This window comes from Glycine soja, chromosome 8, assembly GCF_004193775.1.
Source record: "Glycine soja cultivar W05 chromosome 8, ASM419377v2, whole genome shotgun sequence".
In the NCBI taxonomy this organism is placed as follows: domain Eukaryota; kingdom Viridiplantae; phylum Streptophyta; class Magnoliopsida; order Fabales; family Fabaceae; genus Glycine; species Glycine soja.
Window position 1 is genome coordinate 46,610,995 of NC_041009.1, and position 19,007 is coordinate 46,630,001.

The 19,007-nt window shown below is 32.1% G+C and overlaps 2 protein-coding genes across 2 annotated transcripts; both read left to right on the forward strand.

Annotated features, from left to right (window-relative positions):
• The first annotated feature begins 4,236 nt into the window (after window positions 1-4,236).
• LOC114423715 (oleoyl-acyl carrier protein thioesterase 1, chloroplastic-like) lies at window positions 4,237-9,928 on the forward strand. Its single transcript, XM_028390575.1, has 7 exons — window positions 4,237-4,826; window positions 5,654-5,787; window positions 5,862-5,975; window positions 6,791-6,886; window positions 8,586-8,673; window positions 8,828-8,896; window positions 9,248-9,928. The coding sequence occupies exons 1-7, from the start codon at window positions 4,482-4,484 to the stop codon at window positions 9,527-9,529; spliced, it is 1,128 nt and encodes a 375-aa protein (XP_028246376.1). The 5' UTR covers window positions 4,237-4,481; the 3' UTR covers window positions 9,530-9,928.
• Window positions 9,929-15,657: 5,729 nt separating this feature from the next.
• On the forward strand, window positions 15,658-17,949 carry LOC114423716 (cell division control protein 45 homolog). Its single transcript, XM_028390576.1, has one exon. The coding sequence runs from the start codon at window positions 15,862-15,864 to the stop codon at window positions 17,638-17,640; it is 1,779 nt and encodes a 592-aa protein (XP_028246377.1). The 5' UTR covers window positions 15,658-15,861; the 3' UTR covers window positions 17,641-17,949.
• The last annotated feature ends 1,058 nt before the right edge of the window (window positions 17,950-19,007 follow it).

Here is a 19,007-nt window from a genome sequence, read left to right on the forward strand (position 1 = left end):
TTTCATTGACTTTTATAGCTTTATTCTGTGTAATCATATATTGCCTGTGGGATTCCACCCAAAAAATAATTATTTGAAAAGGTGAAGTTACATTCTTTTAATAATTATAATTATATAATTCGGTTCAGTCAATTCACTCAGGTTGAAATTATAATGTTAGTGTTTGATAATAATTAGTTGATAGATGATACTTTTCACTTCTAATAAATAAACAAGTTTAAATTCGTCAGCAACTTAATCAAACTACTCTCAAGAGTTGATAAATGAAATATTATGTATTTTTATACTTTTTTATAACCACGTTATAATATTTTAAATAATGTAATTTTTTTATTCTAATCAAGTAATTTTAAAAAATACTTCATGATCAATTCACACTTTATTAGAAGATTATCATTATTTGTGAGATACTTTTTTTAAGAAATAATATAATTAATTAAAAAAATCATAGGAACCATTATTCCCTTATTCATTGCCGACAAAAATAAATTATGCTCCAAACTTCTGAAACTGATATCAGGCTATTAGTATTATAACATCTTCAATCCATGTGGTTTATATGACTCTCATCATAATTTTGTTATCTTATTATTTTGTATGAATTTAAGTATTTTAAACAAAAATTCACTTCAATGTTAAAATTGTTAAAGTAAAAATTTAAATAATTTTGTAGATTTTATTATACTTAAAAATATATATTTATGATATAATATTGTTAAGCAATATAAGCAAATTTATGATTACTTATGTAAATAATGATATTTATATAAACAAATTCACCTTATATACTCAAGTGAAAAAAGACACTTAAGTAATGTTGTTTAATATGAAACAACTCATATAAATACTCCTCGATAAATATATTCTTAGAGTTGCTTAAAAATTGTTAATCATAGAGCAACTCCCCATCAATGAGTTACTCTTAACACATATAAATATATTAGTATATTTTTATTTTATTGTTAGGAAGAAAATAAATAAAAAATAAGGAAAAATAAAAATAAACTCTTTACAATATTATTCTAACAATTAAAAGAATTTGATTCTCAAATAATTATTATCACAGTTTTTATTTTAATAACTTGAAATTAAACTATGCTGCAATTATGTATATATTTTTTTATAACTCTTTTATAATTGTAATCTCGTATAATAAAACAATAATCAATGCATATTAGCTTGAATATGCCCAAAAAAAGCCTATTTGAATAAAAAAAACATCATAGTTAAGATCGACAACTCATTCGAATGTAGTACCTGTTAGGGATATTCCCTGTGATGGACTTTTGGCCATTTAATTATGTGCCTTTGGTGAGCAGTGTTAGTGTTATTATTTGAGAAAATTCATATTTATCTATAAATTAGAAACGAGGATATTCAGATCCTGATCCCTATGACTTGTTAGGATGATCACATTTAAAGTATTTAGTACTCAGTCGTCTATAGTGATTTTGTCTATATTGGAAGATATTTTAGTGAATTAAGAGAAAATAATATTTATAAATGATGTTTGATTTTAATTCTTAAGTAAGACTTTGATTTTAATGTGAGACTTTTGACATGATAGAAAAAGTTTGTTAATTGAGACTAACGGATAAGAATAACTTAAACACTTCTTCTCTAATGTTAATATTCTGAGTTGAAGTTTATTGACATGGTTAGGATTATTATAAGTGAGATGATATTGTTCACTTTAGTACTCGATGGCTCCATCATAAGTTGTCCTTGTTAAAAAGCTGCTTAGTGACTTCCAGAAGCAAATTTTACATCTTTTGTTCGAAAATAGGAAGTTCTGAGGAAAAAAGTCACACAAAAGACCTTTAGGCTAGGATCCAACGTGAAGATCAACATAAGGGTTCTAACATGTAAAGTTTCTATCCCTTCCAGCTCTTTATGTTTCCAATTGAGATTTACTGCTTTATTACAATCATGATTGACTGATTTTCCTAGATTAGGGTTGTGATATAAGTATACTAGTGTACCCTAATTGTGATTCGTAATTTAGTTCTCTTTATTATTCAATCAACTAAATCTCTTCATTGTTGTTAATTGTGACTTTAGAATTGATCAATCTATATTCTAATTAATTATTTGCCGGTCATTATCTAGTTATAATTAATCAAATTGTAAAGCAATTGAGTTCGTATGAATTTTCAATTAGGCAATTGCCAAAAATGTTGACAAAAATGTTGATTAATGAGTTTCATAGGCAATTGCCAATTGAAGTATATTTAGGATTCAATTAAAATAAGACTGAGGAGAATTCAGGGTACGCATGAGATCATATTCTTATCTGAAAGTTATCTTCAACAACACTACTTGTTTTTTTTTTTGTGCAAAATATTTGATAAAAACTTTTTTTTTTTCAAATTGTCGATTAAAATAAAATTGTTTGGTTTATCGCCTAATTGAATTATTTTGGAACTATAACTGGTCATTTGTGTATTATATTCAGAGTTAGGTACATTGATAATATCATATAGGATACGTTTGTTATCAGTACAACGAATATTCAGCGTGTTAGTATCCACTAATAGGTGTCTCACAGTAGCCACAAGTGTTAATATAATATTTCTATCATAAAATATATGATCAAGTCTTGAAATCCTAACCCAAACAAGAGCGCGATCAACTTTTGCTTCCGATGAGATGAATGAAGGCAGTGGCGTACCTACATTATTTTAGGGTGTGTATTTATATCCCTCATTTTTTAAAATTTATCAAATTTATAAATAAAATTTTATATTTTTATATTTTATTTTATTTATATTTATATAATTAAATCCACTGAATTTATTTTTTATAATTTGTACTCATTGATTTAGGATATTGGATCTGTCACTTATGAAGGAAACCATATTTAAATTGATAAATACTAATCAAATATTATCCATTGTCCTTCCTCCATGACCTTATTTTTGTCATATTCCTCATTAAATTAACCATACAAAAATCTAAATCCTTCATTTAAAAATCAAATATATCTAAAGGCTCAAAATTGTTTCTCACGGTGAGAGATTTTTAGTTTTATTTTTACGAAAAATTTTAATCGTCATAAATCATAATTTAAATTCAAAATAAATAATATCAACTTTTTAGCCACCAAAAATTACATTTTAATTATTTTAACTATCACATATTCACTCAACTGACCACAAAAATTTTAAAAAAAATACTTTTTTTTAATTAGAACTTAACACAGATTAAAATTTATTGAAAACCTAAAACAAAATTTGAAAATTTATTTAAATCTTCTTTAAAAAAAAGACACAAACTTTGTCTTTTCCCTAAACCCCTCTCTCTATATAAACGTGTGAAAATTATGTTTTCCTATACCTATACTCTCCTCACTCTCCCTCATATTCACTTTTATTTGAATACTATCCTTTCAAAAAGTGGTGAACTTCACCCTCTTTAAGTACTAACAAATATGATATATCATTTTGAGAGATTTTAATATCAATTGAACAATTTAACAAGCTTTACGTGAATATCAAAAATCAATTTCAAATTATATTTTATCTTCAAAATTTAAATATGCTCAAACATGTATATGATATATTATCAGATACTTGTAATATCAACTAAACAAATTGACCTAACTTCTTATCTCTTTTTGATTTATCATTTTCAATATCTTCTTATTTTAACTTGAATTTGAATAGTTTAAAAAAATATTTTTTCAATATATAAAAATTATTTATCATAAATATAAAATATAATTTATTTGTTCAAAAATATTTATTTATTATATATTTTAATTATAATATAATTTATATATTTAGAAGTATATTTTTATCATAAATTATAAATTTTCATTTATAAAATAAACATTTACTTTATATAATACATAGACTAAAATACTAGTATATTTAAATTAAATGCAATATTTAAGTTTAAATTTAAATTGAAGATTTTGAAAAATAACAGATTAAAAAAGATAAAAAGATAAAAGATAAGAAAGTAAGATGAATCGTTTAGTTGATATTAAAAATATAAGTCGAATCATACTCTATCGCTTATAATAAATTTATCAATTTTTAAAAAAAAAATAAAAAAGAATTATTTTAAATAATATGGAAACGATTATCTGTGATTAATAAATTAAAGTATGCATTTAAGAAAAGTAAAGTTCCCCGCTCAAAATGACTGAATGAGATACAAGCAGCAGTGGCAAGCCAACCAAAATTGATTTAGCTGTATAAAAAAGAAACCCAACATTGATTTAGTTGTACTTTATTGGACGGTACAAAAGTTGAAAAAGACGAGGTTGGTTCGGTTTGGTGAAAACAGAGAGGAAAAAACAGAGCCCATTGAGAACACACGTGCTTCATTCACTACTTCAGTGTCGCTTCCCATCTCTATCTCTTTCACAACGTTCTTCAATTCAAAACCACTTGTTTCTTCAGTTCCACTCTGCTTCTTCCCCTTTCTCTTCTCATACTCACCCAGCTTTCCTTTTTATTAAAAAATAAAAAAAAATGTTGAAGCTTTCGTGCAATGGCTTGGACCGGGCTCACTCGCTGGCCCAATGCGGCTTTGCGGGCCGGCCCGCCTGCGTCGTCCCTCGCCGGAGGATAAGCGGCGTCTCCGGATTCTGGTCGCCGGGCGGCAGGGCGATCCGGGTGTCGGCGGCGGTGGTGTCGGCGAAGGATGGCGCGGTGGCGACCCGGGTGGAGGCGGAGTCCGGGACGCTGGCGGACCGGCTGAGGGTGGGGAGCTTGACGGAGGATGGGTTGTCTTACAAGGAGAAGTTCATTGTGAGGAGCTACGAAGTTGGGATCAATAAGACTGCCACTGTTGAAACCATTGCTAATCTCTTGCAGGTCTTGATTGTTGATTTGTTTGTTCAATTGGGTGATTTTGATTTGATTTGATTACTTCATCTTGTTTAATTGGTGGATTGATTGGATTTTGAGCATCTGGGTGTTTCTGGTTCATGTGGGTTTGTGCATGTTTTAGATTGGGGAATGGGATTTCTTTTTTCTCTTTCTAAAATCTAAAGTGAAAAATGACGATATTTTGGCAATTGGGGTTGTTTTGTTTGGACTAAAACAGTTTTAAAGTTTACAAATTGAAGATTTGAGGCATTCAAGGTTGTTCTGTGTATGATCTATAGTAGTTTTTTGGTTTTGCTGTTTTGTGGCAATTTAAGGATTCCAGATTGGGAGGCACCGAGTTCCATGCATGGAGTGTTGGAGTTTGGAATACAAGATTTTGGAAAAAGTTTGCTTTGTTTTCTTATTCGTGCTTCTTTTTTGTATTAGTGCTAATTTGTTTCCTTGATTTTAACTCCCTGATTCAGAATAATCGTCATATTAAGAACTAGTACTCTCCTTTCTAGTCCCAGTCTTATGAAAATACTTATATATGTTCTTTGATGGTTTGCTCATTGTAATACCATTATGGCGTCCCAGGTTTGAGAGAAGGCAGTCCCTTAACTCATCCAAACCAAAAGATGAAAATCAGTTGGAAAATATAATTGATTTTTTATTTTCTAAAGTATCAAATGAATTTGGCTGTTTTTTATAGACTGTTTGATTAAACAGAAAAACAGACAGATCTACCTTAGGAGCCGAATTTATCTAATATAAAGAGCATGTGCTATTGTATTCCTCAAATGAATTTTGAAATGTTTGGTGACTTTGTGTAGGAGGTTGGATGTAATCATGCTCAGAGTGTTGGATATTCTACTGATGGTTTTGCAACCACCCCTACGATGAGAAAATTGCGTCTCATATGGGTTACTGCTCGCATGCACATTGAAATCTACAAATACCCTGCTTGGTGGGTTTTTGTTCTTTATGACACTCAGTTTATAAACTCTAGTTTGAAAAGTCTAAGCTAAACGATTCCAACAGGAGTGACGTTGTTGAGATAGAGACATGGTGCCAAGGTGAAGGAAGGGTTGGGACAAGGCGTGATTTTATACTGAAAGACTATGCAAGTGATGCAGTCATTGGAAGGGCAACAAGGTAAAGATTTTCCCTACAAATTGGACAGTTGTGAATTGTGATGCTTTTAGAAATTTTTCCTACAGCAGTTAGATGATAAATATTATAATTATGCACTATAATATACCGAGTTTTTTCTGGCATGGCTCCTTTCAGGTCTTAAATGGCAGATCAATTGTTAACAAGTAGGATATGCTTACTTTGTGTAGGACTATGATGATATCTGACCACTCTTTGATTTCTGGGCAACCTTGTAGAGGACCCATCACAAGCTTTTCCTTTTGATCTCTTTCCTCAGTTGAGCTCATGATAGTTTCTTTTGGTACCAACCAACTATCAGTGATGAGCCTATATAATATAACCTATGCTATTTAGTGGCAAAAAGGATAGGAGACTAAACTACTGGTTATTAAACTTTATCCCTAAGTAACAAGGATGCTAGGGATTTTATAAAAGCATAAAGCTCAGAAGTTGTGCCTTGGTGACTTGTTGGTCATGAGTTCGAATCCGGAAACAGCCTCTTTGCATATGCAAGGGTAAGGCTGCGTACAACATCCCTCCCCCATACCTTCGCATAGCAAAGAGCCTCCGGGCAATGGGGTACGAAGTTTATAAAGCTCAGAAGTAATACTGTCCCAAAATCTTAATTTGACAGAAAATTATCCATTGATGCAAATCAAGATACATTAACTATTAATTCCTTTGCATCATAAATTGGTGCATCTCTAAATTTTGGCATGTTTATGTTTTGTTGCATACAATAGCAATACTGTCTGATGAAATAATTTGTTTTAGATACTTTCATATAGTTGACTATTTACATTTAATTGTTTCAGCAAATGGGTAATGATGAATCAGGACACCAGACGACTCCAGAAAGTTTCTGATGATGTTAAAGAAGAGTATTTGGTTTTCTGTCCTCGAGAGCCCAGGTAGTCACTTTTCTTTATCATATGCTGCCAAGGCATTACAACTTACTCAAACTTTGTTAGACGATTTGTTTTATTTAGGTGTTCTTAATCATTGTTGTAATAACAAGACTTGATAAGCAGAAGAGATCAAACTTTCTGGGGCTTCTTAGCTCACTAGTGCAAAGAGGGTTACACTACTTGATCAATATTCTATATCTTTATGGATTCTGGAATAAATTAAATTATAGCATATGATCTTGCATGCATCAAAAGTACATTTTGAAATGACATCTTACAACTTTTATTTTCTGGTTGGAAGGAAGAGCTTACCAGCTTCATATAGTTTGCAGTAAACTGCACTGCAGGTTGTTAGTTAAGCCATTGACTAGGTACCAAGTGAGGCATCACTAATGAGGATGTCACTAGATTGTCAAGTAAAATCTGGGACACATGTTCACATATTTATGTAGCCTTATATTTGAAATCACTTGAATTTATGAATTAACACCCATCAAATTCTGTGACTCTTATCACTTGTGCTATATCAAGTCAAGAGTCTCCACTTTTGGCAGTGTCAGGGCTCAAGCTTTAATTAATTGGGCGAGAAGGGTTTTTGAGGGAAGGGGTATAGGTTGAGGAAAGGTGGAGAACTATTACCAAAAGAACAAAAGTTGAGCACACCTCAACCCAACTATGTTATCCTACCCATTCATATATATCCAGAGAAATATTATTTCTTGATTGTTACTTGAACATTTTCCAAAGAAAGTTTCACCAATAACAATAAGTCCAAATGAAGTAATACAAGTATAATTTTTTTCATACCCTCCCTCTCTTTGTGTGATAGATTTCTTGAAATAATGATTTAGCCTAGGATTATAGTTCATGTGTGATTGAATGAGAGGGAAAATAAGGAAACAGCATGTGGAGTCCACCTCCTTGGGTAGAAACCATGATAGATCAGTGATCAGAATTCCTGTTCTAAACTGAAATCAATCCTGTAGTTGTTATTTTAATTAACCTCACTAAAACACTTCTAAAAATATGGAGATCCACTATTTAAAGATCATTCCACATAATTCTAGAAATGACTGGATCTTTCTGAACTTAATGACCTTTTGGTTCTTTATCAACTGCCCTTGATTACAGACTCCAAGTGGTGAAAATAACTGTTTTCATTACTTCATAATTAAGAATCAACTATTGCTAATCTCTAAAATTCTTAATTGACAAATAAAGGAGATTTAACAGCATCACCATCATTGTTATTCATAACTGATTGTTGACATTGTGATACCATTTCTATTAACAACACAAACCTGGATTTGATTACTTTCAGCAGCTTCTGCCACTTACCTTTTTTAGGAAAGGACGTGAGGAAGTTTCGTAGTGATTTCTTATAAAATTGTGGGAACTTTACTACAAATACCATGTTCCATTATTTTAAAAACGAGTCTTCCTATAATGACTCATTATTCATAACTGATTCATGTTTTTTTTTTGGTAATTGCCAATTGGTACAAAAATTGGCTTTTGAACAATTTTTTCTTAGCATGCTACAAGTAGCTTGGTTGAATTGTTATGGCTGAATGATCATACTACATTGCTTGTCTTGTTACTGTTAGTGATTTGGTGTGTTTCAAATTTCAATACCCTGGCTGGATTGCTGCTTAACTTGTGATTTTGTTTGCTTTGTCCAAATTCTCTTATGTGGTTTTAGGTTAGCAATTCCAGAGGCAGATAGCAATAACTTGAAGAAAATACCGAAATTGGAAGACCCTGCCCAGTATTCCAGACTTGGACTTGTGGTATGATCATTTGCCTCATGAACCTTTTTCTGTTATCTCCCCCCCAAAATAGGCACAAAGGAAGGGATTTTATTGGAGAGAAAATAGTTGGCAAATCCAGCATATTTCAATTTTCAAGAGCCTGGCCTTCTCACTGTGCCTTTTATTTTTGCAGCCAAGAAGAGCGGATCTGGACATGAATCAGCATGTTAACAATGTCACCTATATTGGATGGGTGCTTGAGGTTGATAGATTGTGTTTTTAATTTATTGAAATACTTTCTATTTCACTTTTTAGCTAGTTTATTTGTCACAAAATCAGCTTTTGGGTAAACAGTTTATATCATGTTCTCGTTTAATTTTACTTTTATGAAATCTTTATATCTTAAGGTGCAGTGTTTTCAAAATTAAGAAAATATCTATTACTTGATATGTTCAATTTTTCTGAAGATTTGGATTTTTCTCTTCTGGTTTGTTGCTTATTCTATATTTACCCTTGTCATAAATAACGTACATGTGACCTATATCATTGATTTTTATGTCAAAAAATGTGTCTTATCATGTTGATGTCATTAACATACTCTTACTTTTATCAGAGCATGCCTCAAGAAATCATTGATAGTCATGAGTTGCAGAGTATTACCTTGGATTACAGACGAGAGTGCGGACAGCATGACATAGTTGATTCCCTCACTAGTGTGGAAGAAATCCAGGGTGGTGCCGAGGCAGTTTCAGAACTGAAAAGTACAAATGGATCTGCCATGGCAAGGGAAGACAAACATGAACACCAGCAGTTTCTGCATCTACTTAGGTTGTCTACTGAAGGACTTGAGATAAACCGGGGACGAACGGAATGGAGAAAGAAAGCTCCAAGATGAGAACCATTACGTGTGCTTCCACCCAAATCCATGATTCTGTTTTTGTCTTTCTTGTGTTGTTTCACGTTACCAGGGTTGTCTTATCAATTTTCCCTTTATATTTTGCTTAGAGTTTGTGCCCTTAATAGGGGATTGGAGAGTTAAAATTTTGTCGCTGTTTTCTTGTCATGCTCACAAATTTAAATTGTTGTCCAAATCCTGTAGTTAGGCTAAATAGGTTGACATCAATCTCTGATCCATTAGCATCAGATTCCATGAATGTCATTGTACCTTAAGGGAGCATAGAAATCCAGGAAATTGGTATGGTTCTGTCATCTACTGTATGATTCGAACGATGCGTGTTGCTAAAATAATCATTTTAAAATTATTCAATTAGCTAATTATTAATGTTCTGACTAATCTTGCTGTCTCTATTTATCAAAAGTAACTTTTGTTTATTACCATTACTTACTGCAGTACATGTTTATCTGAAGAATGTAGCATTTGTGATAGGAGTTATGTTTGCCATTGCAATAGGCTGTTATAAAGTACATATCAAGCTGTGTTGTTCTGGAGTAAGTGTTACTTTTCTGAAATAAACTGTAATGTGTCATATATCTGGCTGTGTAGCACTGTATTTTCCGGTGGTGGTAGCACTTTGTTCTATGCATATATCTGGCTGTGTAGTATACACACTGAGCAGAATAGTACAATACAAGTAGCAAAGTCATAACGTATTTTGTTTTGTTTGTTGTATGGTAGTAGATGCATTATGCAAGCAATTTTGAAGGAAAGGAAAAGAACAAATAAAAGAGGAGTTATCAGAGAAGGGAGTCTGTCAAGGATTATTGAGGATAGGATGAAAGATCGCATATATATATATATATATATATATATATTTTTTTTTTTTTTTTTACTTTAAGATGATATTATGTGTGGGATAAATAGTTGTTTCTTACTTTGATTTATTGAGTAACTAGTTTTTAAGACTTATGCTAATGTTTTGTTTTCTTCAGTTTCAAAACTTTTTTTCTTCTGAAATTAAAATAATTATTTCTGTACTGTTCAGTATTTTCAGCTAATCAAATGCAACTCGAGCATTCACCAAAAAAAATGTTAACCTTAGGGGTTCTAATACTTTTTCGAATCCTCTCTTCCTCATTGCCAAATATGAGAACAAAGCCAACCTCAACAACCATTGTTGACCGAATAAATCTCGCTGTCCCCATTACTTCATTTGGCGCTTAAGTTATCCTCCAATTTTTTTTAGTGCAACTTAATGCTACAGCGGTAAATGACTTATGTCATTAAAACATGATAGGAGAATTCCTTATAACGGAAAGGAAAAGAAAAAAGCTTTATTTTCTTCAGTAGTTCTCTTCTCCAAATGTGGGTACGGGACACTACTGAAAAAAAAAAGACATATTTAACGACGGTCTTATGATTCATTTAATGATGATTTTAAAGTTAATATCGTGGAAAGTCAAGACTTTTAATGATAGTTTTTAAAAAATCTTCTTAGAAAAATTATCATTTTAAAACAATTTTTTAGACAAATAAACGTCTTAGAAGAATACTCTTAAAATCGTCTTAACAGTTTTTTTAAGAGCATTTTGATTTGAAAATCGTCTTAGAATGTATTTAAAAAAAATTAAGAAATGTATTTTGATGCATTCCATTCACTTCTAAGGAGAAAGGGCTTTAAAGCCCGAATTGACAACCATTCACTTCTAAGATGGTTTTGTAAAAACTATCTTAGAATGCTGGTCTTCCACAATGATTTTTGCGAAATCGTCATGGAACGATAATTTCCAACCGTTTTCGTTGAATAATCTCGTATTTACAAAATTATTATCATATGACATTTTAAAACAGTTCCGCATAATCATCTTGAAATGTGTGTCATAAAAGTAATTTTTTAGTAGTGAAGATTGAAAAGGCTTTTTCTACAAATTGATATACATGCATAACTTTGTTAGGTAGAACTTGTTTATGATTTTATAAATTTCTATATATATATATATATATATATATATATATATATTACTCCTCGTTAAAAAAGAGAGTTTAATTTCGATGGATATGTTTTGACATTGTCACCTTACACTGTATTGACACTTTATTAATAAGATTGACAAAACTGATCATTAAATAATACCGCTATAAATTATATATGATGAGTGTATATAAATCTTTTTTTTATGTGATAGTACATTTAAATTTTAAAATAATATAAAAATGCATATGGTAAAATCCTTTCTACTCACGTACAATGAGGTTCTTGCTTCACAAAATATGAAATCGAGAGGTGCTATTTAGTACGAAAATCAGGGGTGTGAATTCTTACAAAAAATAATAGTAATCAATCAAAGTGGTGGATAACATTTCAATAATTTTACCTTAATTATTTAAAATTCGTATGGATTTGTATTTATATCCTTGGTACTAATTATCATATTCACTTCATTCTTTGATACTTAGAAAATGATGCATTGGCGAAAATATTAGTTCAAAGAATACTTACAATTTTAGCCAAACGCAGTCCGTAAACATAATTTCTTATATTATTCCAATATTCCTCCTTTGGCTAACAGCTCAACCCTATATACTATACAACAACACAAGGAAACCATGCCTCAACATTTAACTCAATAAATGGTACACACTGGCTACAAGTTAACCTTAAATTCCTCGAACTAATTCAATTCCCTCACGCAAACGTAAATTTATTATTCAATTCCCATCTCAGGTAATCAAAGGGTCGCATCATTTGGCCCTAGTTTTATAAATTGGAGTCATTTGGAGCCAATTTTCTCAAAGCAAAACGAAATTCAACAAATAATTAAGCGCAACGACTCATCATCATATGGCCAAAACCAAAGCTTTGGTGGTTTTGTCTCTCTTTGTTATGGCAACTCTGAATGGCACTGCAACTGCAGAGAGAGGCTTCCCAGGTAAAGACAATGATCATGGTCATCATAATGATAATGATCTTCTGTACGAGCCTCAGCATTTCGGGGTTTTGGGGCTCTGGCCATTTATTTTACTTCATCCTTGGTTGTGGCTCAAAAATGACAAAATGGCCGTGCCTTATTACCAAGGAGTTCCTAAAGTAGATGATGAAGGCCATGGCAATTCCCCCACCGTTCCATGACCAAAGTTGGATTCATATATATATATATGTATATATATATGTATATAAGTGCATGAGAGTTAAAAAGTGATATATCTAAATAAGTAAATAAATAACTTGCATGGTTTTTATTGGTTGTGTTCCATGCAGCTATGTATCTTTTGTGGTATGTATATATGTATATGTTGTGTCATGTAATGGTTATGTGCTGCTTGAAATAAAATTCTAGTTTTTCTAATGAGAATATAGGATTTGAATACTGCTGGAGGATCACAATTACATGCGTTATTGATACTTGTGTGTGCTCAAGTGTGTTTTGCCTTTTCATTACATTCGAAATTATGAGGTCAGAGAAAAAAAAGGGGGAGGTGTTATAATGCCACAACATTTTTAATTCAAAAATAAAATACACACCAGTTTTCGCAAATTAAACTTAAATAAAAAAAACCAGCTTTTGCAAAAAAAAGAAAAAAATCGCTGACTAGCCTGGCTTGTGATTCATCATATCATTATCTGAATCCATCCAATCTTTGAACACAGTAACTTGACTAATATCAGTTCTCAGTTCTTACTCACTTAACCTGCTTGAATTAAAAATTCATTATAAGCTTAACACAAAAATGAAGAAGAAGAAGAACGCCCTACCCTACGTATTCAATGTTACGTGATTAATTATTATTATTTTATAAACAAATTATTAATTATGTGAAATATTTGTAACCATAATATGGTAGGAATGTAGGATACATGCATGCACTTTGTTTAATTTCTAAGTCCCAGCTGCACATAATTAGATTATTTGGAATTTTGGATAGCAAAGTGAATATAAAATATGAGGACATCCTTTTTTGGTGTAAAAAATGAGGACTGGATTTCGCATTTTATCGCAGAGGGAAACTATTATTATGTTATTAGTAACTAGCTAATCAAATGTAGAGGTAGAAAATAAAAGGTATGAGTACAAAAGTTAAAATCAAGCGTGAAAATGAATAAAATTTGTTTTAAACATATCCATGCTATAGCTTGTCAATATTGGCTAAAGATTATGTTTCACTGGTGGTGATATTTTAACATCTCAATATTTTAAACACTTTAATAATAACTCTCATTATTTATTTATTTATTTCTTTCCATCATATCATATCACCTATCATACTTATATTTTTCTTTCACTAAGTGTCTATTAGTATTTTTTGTCAAAATAAAAAGTATCTACTAATATTTGGATGTCAAGATGTATTTTTCATATGTTTCATTATTTCAAAGTAAAAATAAATAAATGGATAAATAGTTTTTTTTTACATAAATGTGTAAAACGCTGACAAATTTATTTCTGAAAGATAAAAATTCAAATTTTAATGTCCAAAAGTGAAAAAAAAATACGATAAATATATTCATTCGTTACTGTTAAAAGAGACTAGTGACACATGTAGGGACGAATTTATTAGTGTTTTACACACTCAGGAAGAAAAATGATTATTTACACAAAATATAATTTAATATTGATCTTACTCTCCTTTTTTAATCGTTCTAAGCATAATATTATAATAAATAAACAAACAAACATATATAATAATAAACATAATATTATGCTTATTATTATGTTTATTTTAACTTATGTTGCTTTCCTATTTTTTTAAGTATCTACTGTAATGTTGTTATACTTGTAACGATTAAAAAAAAGAAGATGAAAATTAAATTATATTTTAGATAAATAATTATTTTCGTCTCTGAACGTGTAAAACAGTGACTCAATGTTCCACACAGACTTTTTCACTTGTCACACTTTTTTTTTTCATTTTCAAGAATTAAAAATTTAAATTTTTATCTTTTAAAAATAAATTTGTCACGCTTTACATATTGAAAGATCAAAATAATTATTTACCTTAAATAAATTTCTAAAATAAATACTTGTGTTTCAACAAACAATTTCTTTTTCAATATGAACAGAAAAGATAACCCAATTCTTCAACCACAAAATATTTACATGTTAAAAATTAAATATTTGCACGTCTCCTAATCATCAAACTAAAATATTGCTATACTCATTCATAATAACATTGTCCCAACGATAATGATAACTCAATCTTTCTCCAATGATTGTCAATTAAATACTATTTAACCAGTAATTGAAATTTTGTAACTACGTATTTTTAAATAATTATAAGTTTTCACATTTTAATTCATTTTAAATTATTTATCACATTAAAAATTAAAATAACATTTATTTATTTATTTCCATTTATAAATTTTTCTATTAAATGAAATTTATATTATTTTTTTGATAATTTTATACTATAGGACTTGATGATTTTGTTCTATCCTTCTAAAAAGAATAATTATCATATATATATATATATATTACTTCTAAAAGCAATAGATGCATTTTATTACCTTTATTTACTTTTTTTCTTCTTTTTAAAGTGTTTCATTCCTTTTCAACAAATTTTTTTAAATGATATTTTATTTCTTTACAGCTAAAATTTAACATTTTTACATAACATTTCTTTGAAAAGTAATTATTTTTTATCATAAAAATTAAAATAAATAACGTAACATTAAAATAATAAAAAAAAATTCCCGAAAACATTTTTTTTTGTTTAGAAAAATAAACTATTTTCAATTTCAACTGAGCTTAACAAAACAAACATACCAAATAACTTATTAGAAAACCTGTTTCCATTGCTTTACAATTATTTAAAAAATCGTATATTATAAAATTGATATACATAAAAAAAATTCCCCAAAAATACGACTTTTTTTTGTATTTCTTATTTTAATTTACTAATTTCTAAAATTATTCAGTGATAGATGATGATGAGAAACGAATAAATCATAAATAAGCAAAACCAGACAAAAAAAAAATCCTAGTAGTTAATAATTCAGTCTCCATCCAAAATCCAAATGTGAGGCTCTTACCTGATCCCTATTCCACTACCCTACACCTCCCCGCACAGTATTCTGAATTCTCTCATCACATTCACAGCGAAATTACGAATCATCAAGCAAACCCGCCAAAGTTTTTCGCGGCGCGTATCCGAAAATTTTCAAAATTTTGATTTTGCGTTTTCAGTTTTGAGAAACTTGAATTCAAACTCTTTCTTTCTTTACATTACCCTCAGAAATTTCAAAGAACTTGTCTACTCTGAGTGAGATGACCCATCGAAAAATCCCTTCTTCACAGAAACCATTCAACAACGCTGCTTAAATTGTTGTTACTATGAGAGAGCAAAACGTTGAGTCGTTCTACGCTAAGCTTCGCCAAACCGCGCTATCTTCTTCCTCTTCTCCGGTTCTCATTTTCCCCTCAACCTCCGATGTCGACTCTCTCTGCGCTCTGAAAATCATTTTTCACATCCTCGAATCCGATTCCATCCAATACGCGTGCTACCCTGTGTCGTCTTTTCATGAGATCCACAAATACACAAATTCCTCCTCAAACGACGAGCCTCTCTCCGTCGTTTTGGTCAATTGGGGCAACCACAGAGACCTCAGCAATACCCTAAACCTCCCCTCCAACGCCCGCGTTTTCGTCGTCGACAGCCACCGCCCCATCCACCTCCGCAACCTCAGCGACCAGAACGACGCCGTTGTGGTTCTCTTCACTAAAGAGGACGAGGGACAATCCGATCTTGCTTACGATTTCGACCTCACCACACTCGCCAACGCCGCCACCACCGTCGATTCTGATTCCGATTCCGAATCTGAGTCCGAATCGGATTCGGATTCCGACTCCGGCTCTGAAAGGACTGGATCTAGAAAAAGGAGAAAGAAGAACCCTCAGGATGATGATGATGGTGATGATGAAGATCCAATTAAGCTCTACCGGAAGCTGAAGAAAGGCTATTACAAATTGGGGACGTTTCACGGGAAGCCCTCCGGGTGTTTGATGTATGAACTCGCTGACAAGCTCAGGAAGAACACCAACGAATTGCTCTGGATCGCGTGCATTTCCCTCACGGATCAGTTTGTGCACGAGAGATTGAGTGACGAGAGGTACCATGATGGAGTCATGGAGCTCGAGCAGCACATAAACAGTTCTGGTAACCTGGATGCGGTTACTTCGGTTACTCTCAAGGATGGTACCAAGATTCGTGCCCCGAATTCTTTGCGGATTACTTATGAGGACCAGCCGAGGCTTATGTTGTTGCAGGAGTGGAGCCTCTTTGACTCCATGATGTGCTCCTCGTACATTGCCACCAAGTTGAAGACGTGGAGTGAGAACGGGATAAAGAAGCTGAAGCTTCTGTTCGGGACAATGGGGTTTGCTCTTGGTGATTGCCAGCAGAAGTTTCAGCACATGAATTTGGAGGTTAAGCGCAAGATGAAGAAGGAGTTTGAGAGGTTTTTGCCTGAGTATGGGCTCACTGATTTTTACTACAGGAGTTTCATTAGGACTCTCAAGTATAGTTCTAAGATTTCTGCTGCGGATGTGGTGTATGGTGTGACTGCCTTGCTTGAGTCTTTTGTTAGATCTGATGGTTCTTGTGCTTCTAAGCAGTTTGGTGTGGCCTATGATGCGCTGTCTTTGAACAATATTGACAACTTGAGAACTGGGATGCATCATGCCATTAAAATTCAGAGAGCAATTTTAAGGCAAGGGAGTGCTGCAATTACTAAGAATGGGTGTATAAGGAGTGGGAGGAGTTTCCGGTGGCTGAAGCTAGAGGATTCAAATGATGCTACGCTGTTGGGGTACCCGCAGGCTTTGACTAAGTTCTGTTATTTTATCATGGATGCTTTGCGAGAGAAGGGGGCCAAAATGAAGCCTTTGATTTGTGCTTGTGTGTCTCAGGAGCCAGGGAAGGTGCTGATTGTGGGGGTTTGTGGGAGGCCGCGTTTGGGTGGGGCTCAAGGCAATGCGTTTGGGATTGCGTTTAGGACTGCAGCAGAGGAGATTGGAACTGAGTTCTTTCATGAGTTATTTGAATCCTCATGGATTGTTCTGGATGCTTCAGCTGTAAATTCATTCATGGTTAGGTTGACCAAGAAGCTGTGACACTGCTGAATTTCTGATTAGAATTGGTTCTCCAAGGAAGTGTTTTCTCTGACCACAGTGCCATGCCTGAGATTGAGATTGCTAATAAGTTATGTGCAGTGGTTGATGTTGCACCAAAACATGACTCTTTTCCTAGTCAGTTGTATTATGGTTCATAGCATATTCATTTGACTTTTCTTGTTTTCCCAAATATGTTAGCTTGACACTTTCATGTAAACTAATGTTTTAATTCCAATTTGGATGTAACGTTGAATTGAAACAATGAGATCATGGATAAAGTTTGAATATCAAGTGCCTGAGTTTCAATTATTTGTGTTAGACTATGAGGTTAATATGTCTTTTGAAGTATTGCATTGCCTTCTACCCTAAGTTAATCTTCTTTAACAAAGGAACTTAGTAAGGATATGTGCAGAGCAGAAAGAGTTTAAGTTGTATCTTGTAAAAAATTGTCTTAGGGTGTTTTTCCAAGAATATTCAAGAAAAATTAAAGATCATGTATGTCCATTATGGCTACTACTGAAAACTCTAATTAAGCATCTTGAACTACAGTTCCAGGAAAGGGGTCAATAACTGATATTTCCTGTATTGAAGGTTTGAAAACTAAATAAATCCATTTCTGATGGTTATATGATCTGTTTTTTGATGTGAATAATAGGCTTGGCTAACCTTGACCCCCTGATTAATCCCATCAGGGAGGTCATCTGTGTGTGACATTTGTGGAGAGCCTTTAAAATTCCTGCTTCAGGTATGAAGCTGATGTCTCATACTATGATTCAATGTGCATATAATTTGTGTTATCCTTGTGTATTGTGTTGTATTAAAGCCTTGAACTGCTAGGTTTTTGCATCAACTAAGAAGGAAAATGCATTTCATCAGATGCCAGTTGATTTCATGTGTCCTTCCCTGAAATGTCTTCTCAGGGATCAACATGATCATATTTCGCTGGTGATGTTAGGTTCATTGCGAAGCTGTGATGGTGCTGAATTTCTGATTAGAGCTGGTTCTTAGGAAGTGTCTTCTTGAACTGCAGTGCTGTGTCTGAGCCTGAAATTACGAATAAGTGGTGTGTGGTGGTTGATGTTGCACCAAAACATGACTCTTTTCTCAAGGTTGTTATATGATGATTCATAGCATCTTCATTTGACTTTTCTTGTTCCCCCAAATAAGTTAGCATACTCTTTATGTAAATTGTAAACATATGCTTTATTGCAATTTGGATGCAATGTTTAATTGAACTGGAAGATATTCATGGATAAAGTTCACAATTGAAGTTCTAAATTTTCAATTATTTGTGTTAGAATGAGGTTGATCTTTTTTTTTTTTTTTTTTTTTTTTTTACTTTTGAAGTATTGCAATGCCTTCTACCC

Excerpts from the sequence above, each read along its gene's own strand:
- LOC114423715 (XM_028390575.1), top strand. The coding sequence starts at position 4,482 with ATGTTGAAGCTTTCGTGCAATGGCTTGGACCGGGCTCACTCGCTGGCC. Across the intron at positions 5,788-5,861 it reads ATCTACAAATACCCTGCTTG|GAGTGACGTTGTTGAGATAG; the intron begins GTGGGTTTTTGT and ends CGATTCCAACAG. Across the intron at positions 8,674-8,827 it reads ATTCCAGACTTGGACTTGTG|CCAAGAAGAGCGGATCTGGA; the intron begins GTATGATCATTT and ends TTATTTTTGCAG.
- LOC114423716 (XM_028390576.1), top strand. The coding sequence starts at position 15,862 with ATGAGAGAGCAAAACGTTGAGTCGTTCTACGCTAAGCTTCGCCAAACC.